Source organism: Tenrec ecaudatus, chromosome 14, assembly GCF_050624435.1.
Source record: "Tenrec ecaudatus isolate mTenEca1 chromosome 14, mTenEca1.hap1, whole genome shotgun sequence".
NCBI lineage: Eukaryota > Metazoa > Chordata > Mammalia > Afrosoricida > Tenrecidae > Tenrec > Tenrec ecaudatus.
Genome location: NC_134543.1, coordinates 23,497,088 through 23,513,526, shown reverse-complemented (window position 1 = coordinate 23,513,526; position 16,439 = coordinate 23,497,088). Strand labels below are relative to the sequence as shown.

General features: G+C 39.7%; 1 protein-coding gene across 2 annotated transcripts in view; it reads right to left on the bottom strand.

Annotated features, from left to right (window-relative positions):
• The window catches only part of CEP128 (centrosomal protein 128), a 472,711-nt gene that overhangs the window by 231,977 nt on the left and 224,295 nt on the right, over positions 1–16,439 (bottom strand). For both annotated transcript variants that reach the window (XM_075531496.1, XM_075531497.1), the window contains one exon: positions 14,508–14,700. In XM_075531496.1, the coding sequence (XP_075387611.1) occupies positions 14,508–14,700 (193 nt within the window). The remainder of the gene's footprint in view (positions 1–14,507; positions 14,701–16,439) is intronic.

Sequence of the window (16,439 nt, the reverse complement as noted above, 5' to 3'; positions counted from 1 at the left end):
ACATCCTCGGTGATCACCATAGAAGCGTAAGTAAAGATCAGGGCCACGATATAAGAAACCAGTGTTCTCAGATTAGTACTTGCTCATTGAGGGGGGAGCTCAAAATTCATTCATGTAACTGTGGCTTATATATCTACAATCCACTTCAACGGCAGCATATTAGCTTCTTGAGAAATAATAATATTAGGAACCTCCATGGGACATTTGGTAATTCTAACACAATAGCACCCTTAATCTAGACAATAATGTGGCTTTAAAATATGAGTGGAATAATATCTTTATGGATCCACACACGCATACACACTCCTGTAAAGAGTTACCATCTCAGAAACCACAGAGGCAGTTGGACCTTGTCCTCTAGAGTCATTATGAGTGAGAACGGACTCAATGGCAATTGAGTATGCATGGACACACACATGTGTGCACACATGTACACACATGTTCACACAAGGTAAAGTCTTTTTTTTCTTCTCTAAAATCTGGTGCTTATTGACTTGTGATTTAATTGTTGGCTTTTTAACTGTACAGAGAGAAAAATGAAACTCTTATTTATTTTTTCACTTGTCTCCAAAACCTGGGTAATAGTATCTACTTCAGGATTAAATATTATGTTGTTTAAGGTGCTGAGTGGTGTCTGGTGTATAGCAATAAATGTTAACTCTTACTATTTTCCGTAACCATTACTGAAAACAGTGTTTGTTGCATTGCTTGTGGAAAAATCTATATAGTACATTCCTATTGAATTCAGCATCCATAATACATTTGGTTCTCTCTAGTAGTTTTCCTGATTCTTCAATAAGATAATAAAAATAATGTAGCCCAACAGTTTTCCCTCCTGAGTAGAAGAAGAGTCCGAGTTAAGGTAAGTTATATACCACAATAACTCCTTCTTGGCTGGAAAAGTAGTTCTCTCTTCCCCTGATGTACATTTCCCTTCTATGTGCCTTTTGACACTGTAGCAGAACTCAATGGATGACAAGGACATAGAACTTACAACAGGCTGGGTGCAACAGTTCAAGTTCATCCATGATTCATGTAACTTTGAATGTTCTTGCTGCATATACATAAACAGTGACAAATATATATACATTGGTACAAGGATATTAATTTCATTTTTTAAATCCCAATTCCACACAATTTTTAAGACCCATCTCAGTTCTGCAAGGTTAAATTACAAATACTAAAAGTCATATCCATGCACTCCCGACTGACAGGACAAAGACCAGGTTGCTACATCAAATCGTATGGATTCGATGCAAAAGCATGGATGCAGATTGACTTGCGGGTGTCCCACCTTCAGCCAACGGGCACCCTGGGGTTCTTGTGGTAGTGGCCCCACATGACCCACCATGACTCGTCACCACCACTGAGCCCTTGGCTGTGGGCAGTGGGCTGCCTATTGCCTCAGAACAGCAGGGCCCCACTGTCACCTGCCTTCACTCCAGACCTCTGTATAGATTCCCACAGCTCACCTATCCTCCTTCCAGAGACTAGCTTTGGCACGAGTATCCTCCCGGCCCTGTGGGTAGGTGAGGCCTGCCCACCTGGGCCCTGTAGAGGCTGTAGAAGTAAGGGGAAGGGGAGGACTCTTTGTCAGAAAACAGACACCTGTAGACCCCACTCTCAACAGCCCAGCTGTTTCCGCATCCTGAGTGCTGTCCCGAGCTCACCACCAAGGCGGTCTGGCAGCACTTCCAGATGGGGGTGAAATATGGCCTCCCTCCCTCTCACAAACCTCACCTTTCTCCTCTCCCACTCACTTTAGCTCCAGGTTAATGCACAAAATAGATATATTTGGTCAAACAGATTACAAAATATGGACAAGATAATTAATGAGTAGGAGGCTGGTGTCTATATATGTTCCTAACTTTCTGACACTAGGTGGTTTCACTTTCCCTAAGAGTCTCCGCAAGCTGAGTTCTTTATAGATAGGTAGATAGATAGAAGATAGATAGATAGATAGATAGATAGATAGATAGATAGATAGATAGATAGATATAGATGTAGATAAAGGAAAACAAGTGGCTGAGAAACCATAGGATACTCGTTTTCTACAGCCGCTGAAACAAGTTGCCTTAAAGTAACACAAATGTATTTCACTGCAGTTCTGTAGCCTAGAGGTTTCACTGGCCTAAAAGGAAGATGTTGGCAGTGCTGTGCTCCGGGACAGAGGCTCCAGGGAGAACCTGTTTGCTTGCCTCTTCTTTCTACCTTTTCGTTCTAGTTGCTTCCCAAATGCCTGATTCAAGGGTCATTTTCTTCATCTTCACATAAAAAAACATTTGTAAAAGGTGATTTGAGTCCTTCTCACATCCCACCCGCTGATTTCTTCTTCTACTTTCTCCTTCCACTTTTAAGACCCATGTAATTGATTATCTGTAATTGACTGGGCCCACCTAGATATCCTGAGTGACTTCCGTGGCAAGGTGCTTGCTTTGTCGCTGCAAACTCCCTTTTGCCATGAGGGGTAACATTCACAGTTTTAGAGATTAGGATGTGGCTATCTCAGATAGAAAACACTGATTTAGGGATGGATTTGGGGTTTGCATGTAATCCTGGTTCCAGTCTAAGAACAATTATCTTATGACATGGCCCTGCTCGATATGTGCCCTCGCGGAAGTGTGATGAAGAAACTGATGGTGCCTGGCGACCAGAAAGATTAGAGGTGGGGCCTTAAAAGCTTGTCTTCAAACAACCAGCCATCTAAGCAAAGTGTCAACTGAGCCCCACAACTGTGATCTAAGGAGTGGAAGAGATATAATCCAAAACTGAAGGAAGGAATGACATCAGAATTTCTGGTTTGCAAAAGGCTAAGGATGACAGTGGAACCCAAAAACACATCCACAGGATCTACACATGGAATAAGCATTGCCCTCTGCCCATAAGTGAGTGTCAGGAATAGCCTGGTTATCAGGCAGGGAGTATTAGAGAGATGATTATAGTAGATTAAAATAATAAATCTGGGGTAGGAGGGGGTGTGTGACCATCTTTGGGAAGCCATAATTCTGCCTCATGTAGTAAATTGGTAACTAGTATGCTAGCTGGAAAATAGAAAAGATTAATTTTGTTCATTACATAATACCAATAAGAAAAGAGTTTCTGCCAAGAACTATTTTCTCAATGAACACATGTCATACTACACATGATTTTCCTTCTGCAGTTCTTCTAAGGTAGCGCTGGTAATAGCTTTAAGAACCTAAACCCAGCAAAAAGATACTTTTCATTCAATATCGTTGGCCTAAAAACTCTATAAAGTCTATTTTAACAAGTGCAACATTTTCGTCTTTTTCTCCCTGGAATTACCCACAATTCAAATTCAAGTACATCATCTTTGTTGAAGAATGAAACAACAGAGAACCACAGAGACAATCCACAATCTGATGGAATAATTTTTTTTAATCTAAAAGTGAATTCACATAGTTATTTAGCCGTTCTGAATTTTCCGTGAGGGTACAGATGCAAACATATGCATGCGCATATATTTTAAAGAGGAACAATGTAAACTTTAAAGATCTCAACTCTTCATTCAATCAGTACTGGCCTGTGGCCAACAAAGTATATCACTGGAAAGGCTGGCAATCTTTGTTTGGAATAAACTCAGCCAGCAGAAGTAGCACAAACAGTGTGCTCATTGTACAGTAGGAGGGGAGGGCAGGAGGATGGTGAGGTGGAAGGAAAGAGCCAGTTACCTAAAGCCATGAGGCTTTATGGACATTTACTCATTCTCAATTTTGCATTCAATCAAAGTTGACACCTGCAGAGACATGTGTATCAAAACCTCTAGACATACCATTAATACATTTCATTCTGGCCCTATAAACATTCAGTCAATGGAGTTTAATTTCAATCCCAGTTAACTTGGATTGGATCTCATACAACATAACATACATAAGAAACTTTGCTTATGAAACACACATAAGCAAAAACATACACTATGATTCAAACATACGACGAAATTTTTATTTTACTTTTTTTTTTTTACTTTTACCATTTCCTATTGAGTTGATGATGACTCATAGCAACCCAATATGGGTACTAGTGTTTTTGGAGGTCCTGGTGATAGACTTCTGAAGTATCAGGCATGGGAACCCTATGAGGCACAGCTCTCTGGGCCTCACGTGGGAGTTCTGAGTCATCATCAACCCAAGGAGGGGACTCCAGCTTCTACCCATTGCATTAGCAGCAGCACCCCTGAGTGCAGTGTTACCAGGTGCACCCCCACAAGCTCGTTGACTTGAATTGTGAGCAAAATGGCAAAGCAACTCTTTCTCCGTTAAAGACAGTAATAAAACATCAATCATGTTCAAAGTCTGAAAGTTAAAAGGAGTAATATTTTACGAAACAAAATAATGGTTTACTGAGTTTAAATAACACTCTCAATGTTTTAAAACCTATCATTATCCTGACTCACCAGCATCACCAAACGTCTGAACACGTTGATGACAACAGAAAAGTAAAGCCCTAAACACATTTTACACATTAACCAGGATCTCATTGGCCATTTGGAACCAGACAATTGTCAACATATGGTTTACTATGCTAGGAGTGACAAATTCAAGGGAATGGGATTATATCATCATCAAATAGAGCACGAGATGTAGTCACGTAGTTAATGTGGCCCTTCTAGCCATAATCCCTTTAGCCAAAATCACCCTCGTGATGTATTCCTCTATGCCTGTGGTTTATAATCCCATTGTGGAGGGAGTTCTTTTTTACAGGATTAAGGTGAGATATATCCTTACTAGATGTAATTGTACTAGAGGGTGTGGCTTAAGATGACATCTTTTGTTTTCCTTGAGAGTATGGTCTGCTAACAGACATATAAGAATGAGCCATTGCAGAAGTAGGAACACACAAAGAGCGCGCCCAGAACTACTGGAAGAATAGTACCTTCCAGATCGCTATCTGAAGTGGTGGGGGCAGAGATCAGAGGCACCAGGGGCAAAACGACCACAGTACAGAGCAAAGGAGGCAGGCAGAGACCAGAGACTGACAAGGAAACCACAAGACAGAACAGAGGACAAGGGCCGGGACTATGGGTCTGTGAAGCACAGCAACAGGTAGGCTTCCTGGCCCACAGAAGCAGAAGGGACCACCTGGCTGAGAGGCCGAGGACTGGCCACTGGCTAAGGTGAGGTGCCACTGTGGACCAATGACTATATCCTTAATGCTTACCAATTCAGACTTGGGGTAACTTGTTTACTTCTCTAATAAATCCCTTTAATTATGAAAAAATTAACCAGGATCCAAACAATTATATTACACCTAAGAGATAATCCTTTAAATTACTTCATCATGTCTAAATATTACGATTCAATTGCAATACCAAAAAAGGGGGGGATTACCTTTCTTATTGAACTAAAGGACAATGACTCCTACCGCCTGAAAGAAAGCAGGTATGGTTATTAATTATTCTTTTAATGAAACAAACCTGAAGCCTGTTTGAAATAACATGAGGATTAAGTAAGTAACTGAGTCAAGGATGAGAAAAATAAACCTGTAAGTAACTTTTTGGTACAAATAAAGCAGAAATTTTGCAATTTCATGTTTAACAGCAACAGGCTAAGAGAAGATGCCTTTACTTTACATATCACTTCATTGATTCTATCCAAGAGATGAATTCCAAAAAGTAATCCTCTGCTCGGATTCTGAAGAAGAGAGCAGAAAAAGAGACAGCCACGCTAAAGGGGTTTCTCAGAACACTAAAACAATGAAATCAAAGGGAAAACAAGTGAGCTCCCGATGGGTAGATGCCAACAAGGTGGGTATGAACCTTTGGAAAGGCAGTGCATTGTATTGTTTTAGAGTCACTGCCTAGCACAGAACAGCAATTTAAAAACACTGGGGGGGGGGGGAATTGAGTCATATCTCTTTGAACGAAGGAACATTAAAGGGCACGATTATAGCAAAACCATTCATCTCTGGAGCCTTTGTGCGGCTGGAAGAATGAGCATGGAGAACACTAGGATCATCACTATGCTGACACGGCCTCGCCTACCTATCACACGACAAACATTATCCTTTGGAGACAGCTTGCAAAGAACATAGCCATGAAAAGGAGTCTACAATCTGGCGTAAAACCCCAAGGCCCCTCCTAATGCCACTCTGTCGAAAGTCTCAGAACCCGTTTGAAATGACGTGAGGAGTAGACTAAGGATTATAAGCAAAATCCCCCAAAGCAGCAGCATACCCAAATTTTAGCCTAAACGGATCACAGAAGAAGTGCCTACCTTTTTTGCCCTCGCTCTTCTTAGGCTTCATCTCTGCACCTTCACCTTGATTACATTCAAGCCCGTATTCCTGGCATCCTCCTGTACCAGAGAACCTGCCATTCACCTGCTGCTCACCACGCGCATTTCTGGATCCTTCTACCGCCACATGTTCACGTTTCTGTCTAGCCACTTATAAAATGGAAAATAATATTCTAAAATGTAGAATCATTCTACCCGTATGGACAAACCTGAGGCTGAAATTACTGCAGCTTTCCATGTTGTTTTAATATTTTTTAGGTTTCGTTTTTTTTTTTTGGTATCTGAGTATCTTAAAATTTTTTCACGTTTTTCTAGAGAGCTAACTCAACTCATAGTTTAAAATGAGGGTAGAATAACTGTTAACAATGTTATGCTGTCCCTAAATGAATCAGAAAACTCTCGGAGGATATTACTGTGAAATGAATAAAAATGTAAATGGCTTAAATACTGAGACAAAAAAACATAATACATAACTGAAATATTAGGTAAGACAAATATAGTTACTTAATCCCAGTGTGTCTGAAGCAGAATGTAAACCATTCCAATAAAATTACTTAACTCCTGCCAAATATTTGCTGATCTGTCTTTCAGTTATGCAGAATTCATATGTATTCACATAAATTTCAAACACAGAGGGAAAAAGTTGGGGCCAAAATTGTTCAAAGGACATCATCTTAGTCGTTCAAAAACCTTGGGCGTCTTTTAAAAATATTGGGAGAAGTTATGATTCCCTTTTGAAGCTGCTCATTTATCCTGCTAGACATCAATACTATAGATAGCTTTTTGCTTTTCTATTAACCATGCCCTCTAAATGTTTTCCTGTCTAGTGCTTCCAATCATTGTTTTGTCACACTGGTGGCATGCATGTAAGCTATACCACTTGTATTCTAAATACCACCAGGGTTGGTTCAGGAGAGCTTCCACAGTAAGACCGATTATCACTAAAGCCCTGGGCAATCCAATTCTGAACATTAGCCTGTGAGAGAGTAAAATTTCTTAATATGGCTCTTTACCTTGTGTCTGTAACTACTACCAAATGACTGAGTAGGCGATCCAGATGGGGCATGTGTGGCAATGGTAGAGGGGCTTGTTCCGTTTTTGTTGCCACCCCGGCCCCAATTAAAGGGGTGGACCATCTTTGAAGGAATAACAGAGAGAAGAGGAACCTGCGTGAACCCGGGAAGAACATGTTCAAATGGCTGAGGCCACCAAGGCCAGACACAGCACAAACTCTGGCGAGGAGACTCTGAGGAGTGGCGCCACGACTCTGGGGGATCTTCTCCTTATCTGCTCCAAGACTATGGAACTCGGGACACAGGGCCAGGTGGCTGGCTTCCTGGCCCATGGAGGCAAAGCAAGAAATCCATTGGCTGGGGACTTGGCTGCCATGTGACTGAGATGTTGAGAAAGAAAGATGGACCACTAACTGTGGGGAAGCCAGAAGCAGTCAGCTATGGCCCTCTAGTGCTGTATTGAAAAAACCTTATCATTGCAAGAGAATAGAGTCCGATAATGTGCTAAAAGATGAGTCCCCTGGGTTAAAAAGCACTGTGTAATACCTTCAACAATCAACTCACACAAACCCCAAATCATGAAAACAGCTCAGCATTTGGCAATGCTTTCTCCATTGTACTATCAGTTGGAGTCACAATAAAAACAACAAACACATCCCAGGTATTATTTAGGTACTAAAGATGTAACACCGAATAGCCCTGTAAAATACTACAGCCTTCATGAACCTGTCAAATCTAGGTTGGTTCTTCGGCCCCATCAACTTGGTTCTGATGTGTAAGAACTGCCGGTACAACAGAATGAAACACTGCCCAGCCCTGCACCATCCTCATGACCCTTGTTTAAGTGAGCCTTGGTAAATTATTGTAGACACCGTGTAAACCCCCCTTGTTAAAAGGGCTTCTTATTTTTCACTGACCTACTCCTTCACCAAATATGACATCCTGGTTCATATGCTTTCGACATGTCATCAAGATGGGTCAAGTCACCAGGTGTTCTTACACTTGTCAGATAGCATTACTTCATCCTACCTCTTAAGAACATCAATCACCTGTCAGTTTGCAGTACTATGGAGGCTGTCATATTGTTAAGATGGTAGAAGCTATGCAAATAGCAGCAGGGTCACCCATGGGCCATGTGTTCAGGAAGTCTTCCATACTACACCAGACTACCAGATAGATTTGGGTGTCTATTTCTAATCAACAAAACCAGGTGACTCACAGTCTATTGCCCAACATAGTGCTAAAAGAGAAAATCTTTAGACTGGGAGACACTCAAAATACATAGTGGCTACAAGAATAAATTCAGCATGGTATGATCATGATGGTGATTCAGGACTTCGTAAATGTTTCACTCTGTTGTACAAGGGGTTGTCAGGAATCTGAGAAGACAAAACTGAAAGCAATAACTTATGCCTCCTTCTAGTAAACCTCCCACCTATAAAAGAATTTCCTTGTTAGCAGATACAAGACCCTTTGCACTTCTAAATTTTTCAAACCACCTACTTCTTACACACATAAGGCATGGGATTACTACACAAAGGGGCTTCAAAAAGTTTGTGGGGAAAAAATCCACCAACTTTATAAAGCCCCTTGATAATAAATATTCCTCCATTACAAAAGTTGGAGACTTCACAACATGACTTTTGCCTCAAGATTTTAAGAAATCTGTAAAATGTGAGGGCTTACAGGAAAGAGCACCCTGTGCTGAGACTTTCCCGTTTCTCCCAAACACATGACCATCTAGGCCTTAAGCCCTGAAACTGGTTCTATCCCTCCATAACCTCCTCCATCTAAACTTTTGCTAAGCCCTCCATACAATCTTTTGTATCTGAAGCTTTTAAAATAAAAATTTTTAGCCACATTCCTTGTAAGTCCCCCTTTTCCTTTCATGGGGAGTATTACATAATTGATTCTTAATTTTGCTGCTACGTATTATTGGAGACACATAAGAGAGACAAGACCCTGGAAAGGACATGATGTTTGGTGAAGTGAGGGGAAATGAAAAAGAGGAAGACCTTCAACAAGATGGATTGACACAGATGGATTAATTCAGTGGCTGAAGTAATGAACTTAAACATCACAACACTTGTGAGGATAGTGAAGGAACACACCATGTTTCACTCTGATAGACACAGGCTGAAGACGGGTTGGCACCAATTCCACGGCGCCTGGCAAGAAGAGTAACAACTGCGTCAATTCCATCTCACGATGCACAAAAGACAAGAAACTAACCACGATAAAATACAGAGCACGGTGACAGCGGATACTTTAATAACTCGCAGTAATTGCTATACACCCAAAGTCATCAAGTCAATTCCTACTGAGAGCAATTAAGGAGGCAAAATAATCAGTAGAGATATTGAAGAGTATTAAATAATTTGACGTAAACGATTTTTGTGCAACACTACAAAAATTCAAAACATATATAGTTTTCAAGTGAACCTGAAAACTTAACCAAACTAAATCATATATGGCATCATAAAACAAATTCCGATAAATTTCATAATTATATAGGGTATGTTCTATGATCATAAGGGTATTAAATTAGAAGGCAATAAAATTGATAGCTAGAAAGATAAGTGGAGATTAAGCAGCACAAATATAAAATGGAATTTTTAAAAACTCCATGGGTTAAAGAAGAAAACACAAGAGAAATAATATTCTAATTCAAAGAATGGTAATGAAATCACAACATAGTAAAATTTGTGAGGTGTCCTGAAAATGTTTCTAAGAAGGACATTCATTACTTTAAAGGCCTATATTAGAAAAGAATGGTCTTAAAAAAATAAAAAGAAAAGGTCTTGAACTTAACCGTATATCATAAGAAGCCAGAAAAAGAACAAATGATACTAAAGTAAAAGGCAAAACTTTTAAAAGTAAAATAAACCCTATTGCTTCTTTGAAATATTAATATTAAAAAGAACTTAGAAAAACTAATAAATAACAGATGAAAGAAAGCAAATTGCCCATATCAGAAATACGCAGAGAGACATTATTTTAGATGGCACAGGACCAGGCAGTGTTTCGCTCTGTTGCACACAGGATTTCTATGAGTGGGAACCAATTTAAGAGTGCCTAACAACGCTTTACATTATGATCCTGATTCCATCAATTCTGACTCAATGCACCTTTATAGGGTACAGTGCAGCTTCTCCATAGGGTTTCCAAGGCCATACCTCTTTATGGAAGCAGACTGTCACACCTTTCTCCCTTGGAGCAACCTTCCAGTATATACACCAGGCATTATGATAATTTAAAAGATGAATATTATCTAAAAGCAGGCTAATTACAAATGTGTTTCACACAATTGATGTATGTATGGATTGTGATGAGTTGTAGAGCCACCAATAAAATGATTTTTAAAGTATGCTAATTAATTAGTTTAAACATAATGGGCAAATTTCTTGAAATATAGAAATTAATAAAACTGACTCAAGAAGAAACAGAACTTCTGAATAGCCCTATAACTATTAAACAATTGGAGTCAAAATTAAATTTTTTTGTTCTGGAAATGGTGATGGCCACATATTCACAAATGTGCTTGATGCAATTGATGTATGGATTGCACTAAGAGCTATAAGACCCCCCAATAAAAAGATTTATTAAAATAAAAATAAAATTTTTGCACAAAGAATACAATGAGCTTACGTGACTTCCTTTACTATCCACTGATAAGTTTATATATTTATAATACACTAAAGTATAAACTTATTATGCAAAGAAATTATTTACAGAGTAATAAATAAAACTAGGTTACAATTTACTATGAGAGATTTGTCTATAACAGGATGTTATTTATTGTATAAACAGATGTTCTTGTGCTGTCATTAAAAAAACTAATATGAGAGACACTAGCCCACATCCCAGCATACCAAGCCTGGAGTTCGCCGTCCCTGCTTGGGGCAGCTCATGCACAGTGAGGACCCCAGGGCTGACCCCAGCTAGACACATGATGTCCCTCACTGGGGCACAGTGCTACAGAGGACAACACTAGAGACAGTGTACGGAGTGAGTCTGGTCCGACCCATCCACATTGGGATGGGTCAAGAAGGGAGCATAAGGCATCAGCAATGGGAGCAAATTCATCAAGTCCCTGAGGATTCCCAAAATAAATGTCAAACTCAAGTGGCAATGCTTGGCACCCTGCCAGACGTGGTTAGGCAATATTCATGAAGGTCAGGAAATACACCTGGAATTTTTTATTGTTGGTGGTGATGGTAGTGGTTTTTTGGGATTTGGGGGGAGGGTGGAGTTGGGATTTTTGTTTTGTTGAGTCTATCTATATCAGATAGGCTTGATAAGCAGTCCCAAGGAGAAAACAACAGGACCTACAGTTCCAGGAGGGCATGAGAGCAGAGAAGGAGGTGGGGAAAGGGAGCGGTGAGCCCATAATGTCAAGGACAGGGGAACAACAAGAGATCTAAAATTGATGGTGAGGAGGATGTAGAGTTCCTAGTGGTGTCTGATCAATCAAATTATAACCTACCCAAAAGGAAGTACTCAGAGGCGATTAAAAAAATAATACAAGAGTATCCACAATTTATCATTTTTCAATAGCACTAAACAATAAGCCTTCCAGCAGATGAACATTGGACATTTGGCCTCTACTCAAGTACTTACTCAATGCAAGAACACTTTATTCTATTAAATTGGAATTGCATGATGCACACCTTCCTGACACGATCACTGAAGACAAATGTGTGCATAAGAAAGGTGGTGAAAAAGCTGATGGTGTCCAGCTATCAAAAGATATAGCATCTGGCGTCTTAAAGGTTTGCAGGTAAACAAGCAGCCATCTAGCTCAAAAGCATCAAAGCCCACATGGAAGAAGCACACCAGTCTGTGTGACCACAGGGTATAGAAGGGACCAGGTATCAGGCATCAAAGAACAAAATATCATCAGTGGGTGCCCACCTTCTGGATATGATCACTGAACACAAATGTGTGCATAAGCAAATGTGGTAAAGAAAACTGATGGTGCCCAGCTATCAAAAGATATAGTGTCTGGGGTCTTAAAGGCTTGAAGATAAGCGGCCATCTAGCTCAGAAGCATAAAACCCACATGGAAGAAGTGCACCAGTCTGTGTGACTACAAGGTGTCAAAGGGATCAGGTATCGGGCATCAAAAACCAAAAAATCAAAAATCATTGTAAATGAGGGTGAGCGCAGAGTGGAGATCCAAAGCCCATCTGTAGGCATTTGGACACCTTCTTACTGAAGGGTCGTGGGGAGGAGACCAGCCAGTCAGGGTGTAGTGTCTCAACAATGAAACATACAACGTCCCTCTAGTTCTTAAATACTTCCTCCCCCCACTATCATAATCCCAACTCTACCTTACAAATCTGGCTAGACCAGCGGATGTACATTGGTACAGATAGGAACTGGAAACACAGGGAATCCAGGACAGATGATCTGTTCAGGACCAGTGGTGAGAGTGGTGATACCTGGAGGTGAAGGAAAGGTAGGGTAGAAAGGGGGAACTGATTACAAAGATCTACATAAAACCTCCTCCTTGGGGGATGGACAACAGAAAAGTGGGTGAAGGGAGACACCGGATTGTATAAGATATGACAAATTATCAAGGATTCATGAGGGAGTGGGGAGGGGGAGGGAGAAGGAAAAATGAGATGCTGATATTAAGAGCTCAAGTAGAAAGCAAATGTTTTGAGAATGATGATGGCAACACATGTACAAATATGCTTGACACAACAGATGTATGTATGGATGTGATAAGAATTGTATGAGCCCCCAATAAAATGATTAAAAAAAACCAGTAAGCCCTCAAGTGCTGCATGAGACCTGCCAAAATACCTCAAACTAAGATTTTTTGTGCTTCTTTTTTAACTTTCACTCATTCATTTACATTTTTTTTCTAGCAGTTACAGGACATCGATACTACAGAAGCATAACTGAGACAAAAGTAGCTTCTTTAAAGCCAATAATATAAATATACATATTTTGAATGTAAACCGATGCCACCCTTGATTTGAAAACTTGTTAATTTTCATTAAAATACTTTTATGTTAACATGTAAACATGGACTCATAACTGCTACGTGAAAAGTATAAGGTATAAAAAATAAGATCTGTTATATGGTAATATGTTACATATTAATAAACTGAAATTAATCTTGGTCCATGGAAACATTTAATAATTAAGGTGGTCTTGTCACTAAAAAGGTTGCTATTTCCTGTAGGACAGTATTAAATCATGCCCAAGTAGTATACAAGGAGGATTCAAAAAGTTTGTGAAAGAACTCTATTATCTTTCCATTCTAATTTTTCATTTAGTTTTGAGACTTCTAATTTTAGGGGAGAGTAATAGTGATTACTAAAATGAAACACATACCACTTATTTTTTAAAGAATTTCACATGTAACGGCTTTGTTTTTGTCTCTATGTTTTTAAACAAAATACGATGATACCTTTCTTTGGCTCTTATATTACTAAAGTTCACTGATAAAGCAATGTTCTAAAGTTAATAGAACATACATATGCTTTTTATCTTTTTCCAGTCATAATGTACTTCCGCTATTACTAAACATTAATTTTCTATAATCTTGTCAAACTTTTCCATTTAGGTGTTACCTCCATATTGAATATATAAATCTCTGCCCCTCCTCTCCCATGTTCCTCTTCTCTCATTCAATTGTTTCTACCATTGAGTTTAAAGCATTCTCATACATTATATAATGTACCTATTTATTACATTTCTTTTCTCTCCCTGCTCCCCTCCCCTAATATAATATGAAATAAACCAAAGCAGGAATATTTTTTTCTATTTGATTTACTGTTGCATCTCCGACGCCTACAATATTGCCTGACACAACACCCAAACAAAGTAACTATTTGCTGTATGAATTAATGGCTATATGACTGTAGTAAGATATTAATTCTGGCATTTCATTAAAGGAAAGCGAACAGCTCTTACCAAATGCACACCTGCGAACAGCAAACAGCCCGTGGCCATACACCAGAGGGACACAGTCGCTGAAGGAAGGATTCCAAATAATGGCACAGTAATGAAGACCAGTCAGGCTAGACCGTTTCCTCGGTCCAAAAAAGGAGACAGAAAGATAGGAGACAACCAAGAAGAAGAGAACACTGGTTTCCAAACAGTCGAAATAGGAGAGAGCAGAACTAGACTGAGGCGACCTTTAGTTTTTGCTTGTTTGTTTTTCCAAGTCTAAGATTCAATGAGTACTAACACAGAAAAGATACGAGTGAGGGGAGCCAGCACACACCTCGCTTCTCCTGATGTATTTCTTCGAGAAGTTGCTCTTGCCTTTCTATCTGGTCAAAGAGATACTGGAGCTCAGATTCCTTGCTGTCAGTCAGGTCCTTGAGCTGCTGTCTGCACAGCATCAGCTGGTGCCGCAGGCTCTTCTCTCTGCTCTCCCTCTCTCTCAGTTCCTCACAGAGCCACTGGAGTTTAGTCTAAACAGGAAGATGGATAACTAATTAAATGGTTAAAAGCAAACAAAAAAACCAATCACAGCAGCATTGCAAACCCTGAAAAGAAAATGAAGCGATGTCAGGGTAGCCTAAGCAAATATACACAATAACTAGAAAATTTAAGGAAAACAAAATTTCACAATAAATATTGCATTTATACACCAATAGATCAACGTTAGTAACGATATCAAGACATGCTTTTCAGGATTCTGACAGCGTCTTAGTTAAATGCTGTCATCTTTGGAAAAGCACTAGTGTAAAAGAGTTTCTTTACAAAAGGCCCAATTTTGCATTCTTCTGTGTTCTGAGGACCTTTAAAATGAGAATGTATCTGATGCATTATGACATCAAAATTATTCTTAGCAATTTCACTACTTAATTGACATAAGGTCCATTTGAATATAATTCTAAAACATTGCTCCTTATGTCATTAAGTTAACTGATATTAACTTGGAACACAACAGGCAAGCTACACTATCACAGTCTGCTTCTGTGTTAAAACAAGAATCTGAATCCACAGAATACATCTTTTGTTCACCTCATCAAATCTTGTCATTTCCTTAAAAATAATAAACTAAAAAGTCCCAGTAAGGCATAATACAGTAGGTACTGCATAAGTGAAAAAGAAAAGAGAATGGGGAGAGTCATATTTTCTGGAAAAGTCATACAAAGGCTCCAAAATTTCTAATGGAAAAAAAAAGTTCATTACCTCTGAACTTCAATTTTCCACCCACTTTTGGAAAATAAGGGGCTTTTTGAAGCCCCCTATTTTCACCCAGATTATTTTGCTATTCATATGGTACCTCAAACATATGTATATCTTTATCCTTGTATATATGTATATTTTTTAAGTACATACTAAAGCCTCAAGATGTTCTTCAAGTCAAACAGAAGTTGATAGCATTCTTAAATGCAAAGTTCACTGGGACTCAGCAGTTCAGATGCACGTGCTACTTGCAAAAGAAAGACTCGGTTGTCTAACCCAGCAAAGACTGGCAGTCACAGAAACACTATACAGCAGGGTCACTGTGAGTCAGAATCGAATGCAAGGCAACAGGTTTGGTTTGGGGATGTGTGTGCGCGCCCGCGCTGCGGAGAGCTCTTTGTTGCCATCGAGTTGATTCCAGCTCACAGCGCCCCTATGAGGACAGAACAGAACTGGCCCTGCAGGTTTCTGAGGCCGAGTTTATACCGGAGCAGAAAGCACAATCTCTCTTCCTTAGAGTGGGCAGTGGCCTGTAACTGCTGACCTTGTGATTAGCAGTACAACCGGTAACCATTTATGCCACCAGGGTCCCGGCCTTTGTACAAGATCCTACAAAGCCAGTAACATGAAAAATGAAATGCCATTATCTGAAAAAAGTAGAACTTTGTGTTTAGTAATAAAATTGTTATGAGTACACATTAATTTTTTTTTTAAGTTTCAAGTGACATTCTACTAAGAAACATCACCCATGAGTTTGTCATGGTGTGGTGGCTTCTGTTACCCCATGCCACCTGTATTTCAATATCAGCAGGGGACCAAGGTGTGCAAGTGGCCGCGAAGCTTACAGACTAAGAAGACAGACCTGATGATCTACTTTAGAAAATGAACAGAACACTGTCTGGTTTGCTCTGAACACATCAAGAGGAGGCATCGATCGCTAGGTGATGACACCACGGTGGCGGGAACAGAGAGCACACTAGGATGAGGATCACCCTCGGTAAAATCGATGGTCAAA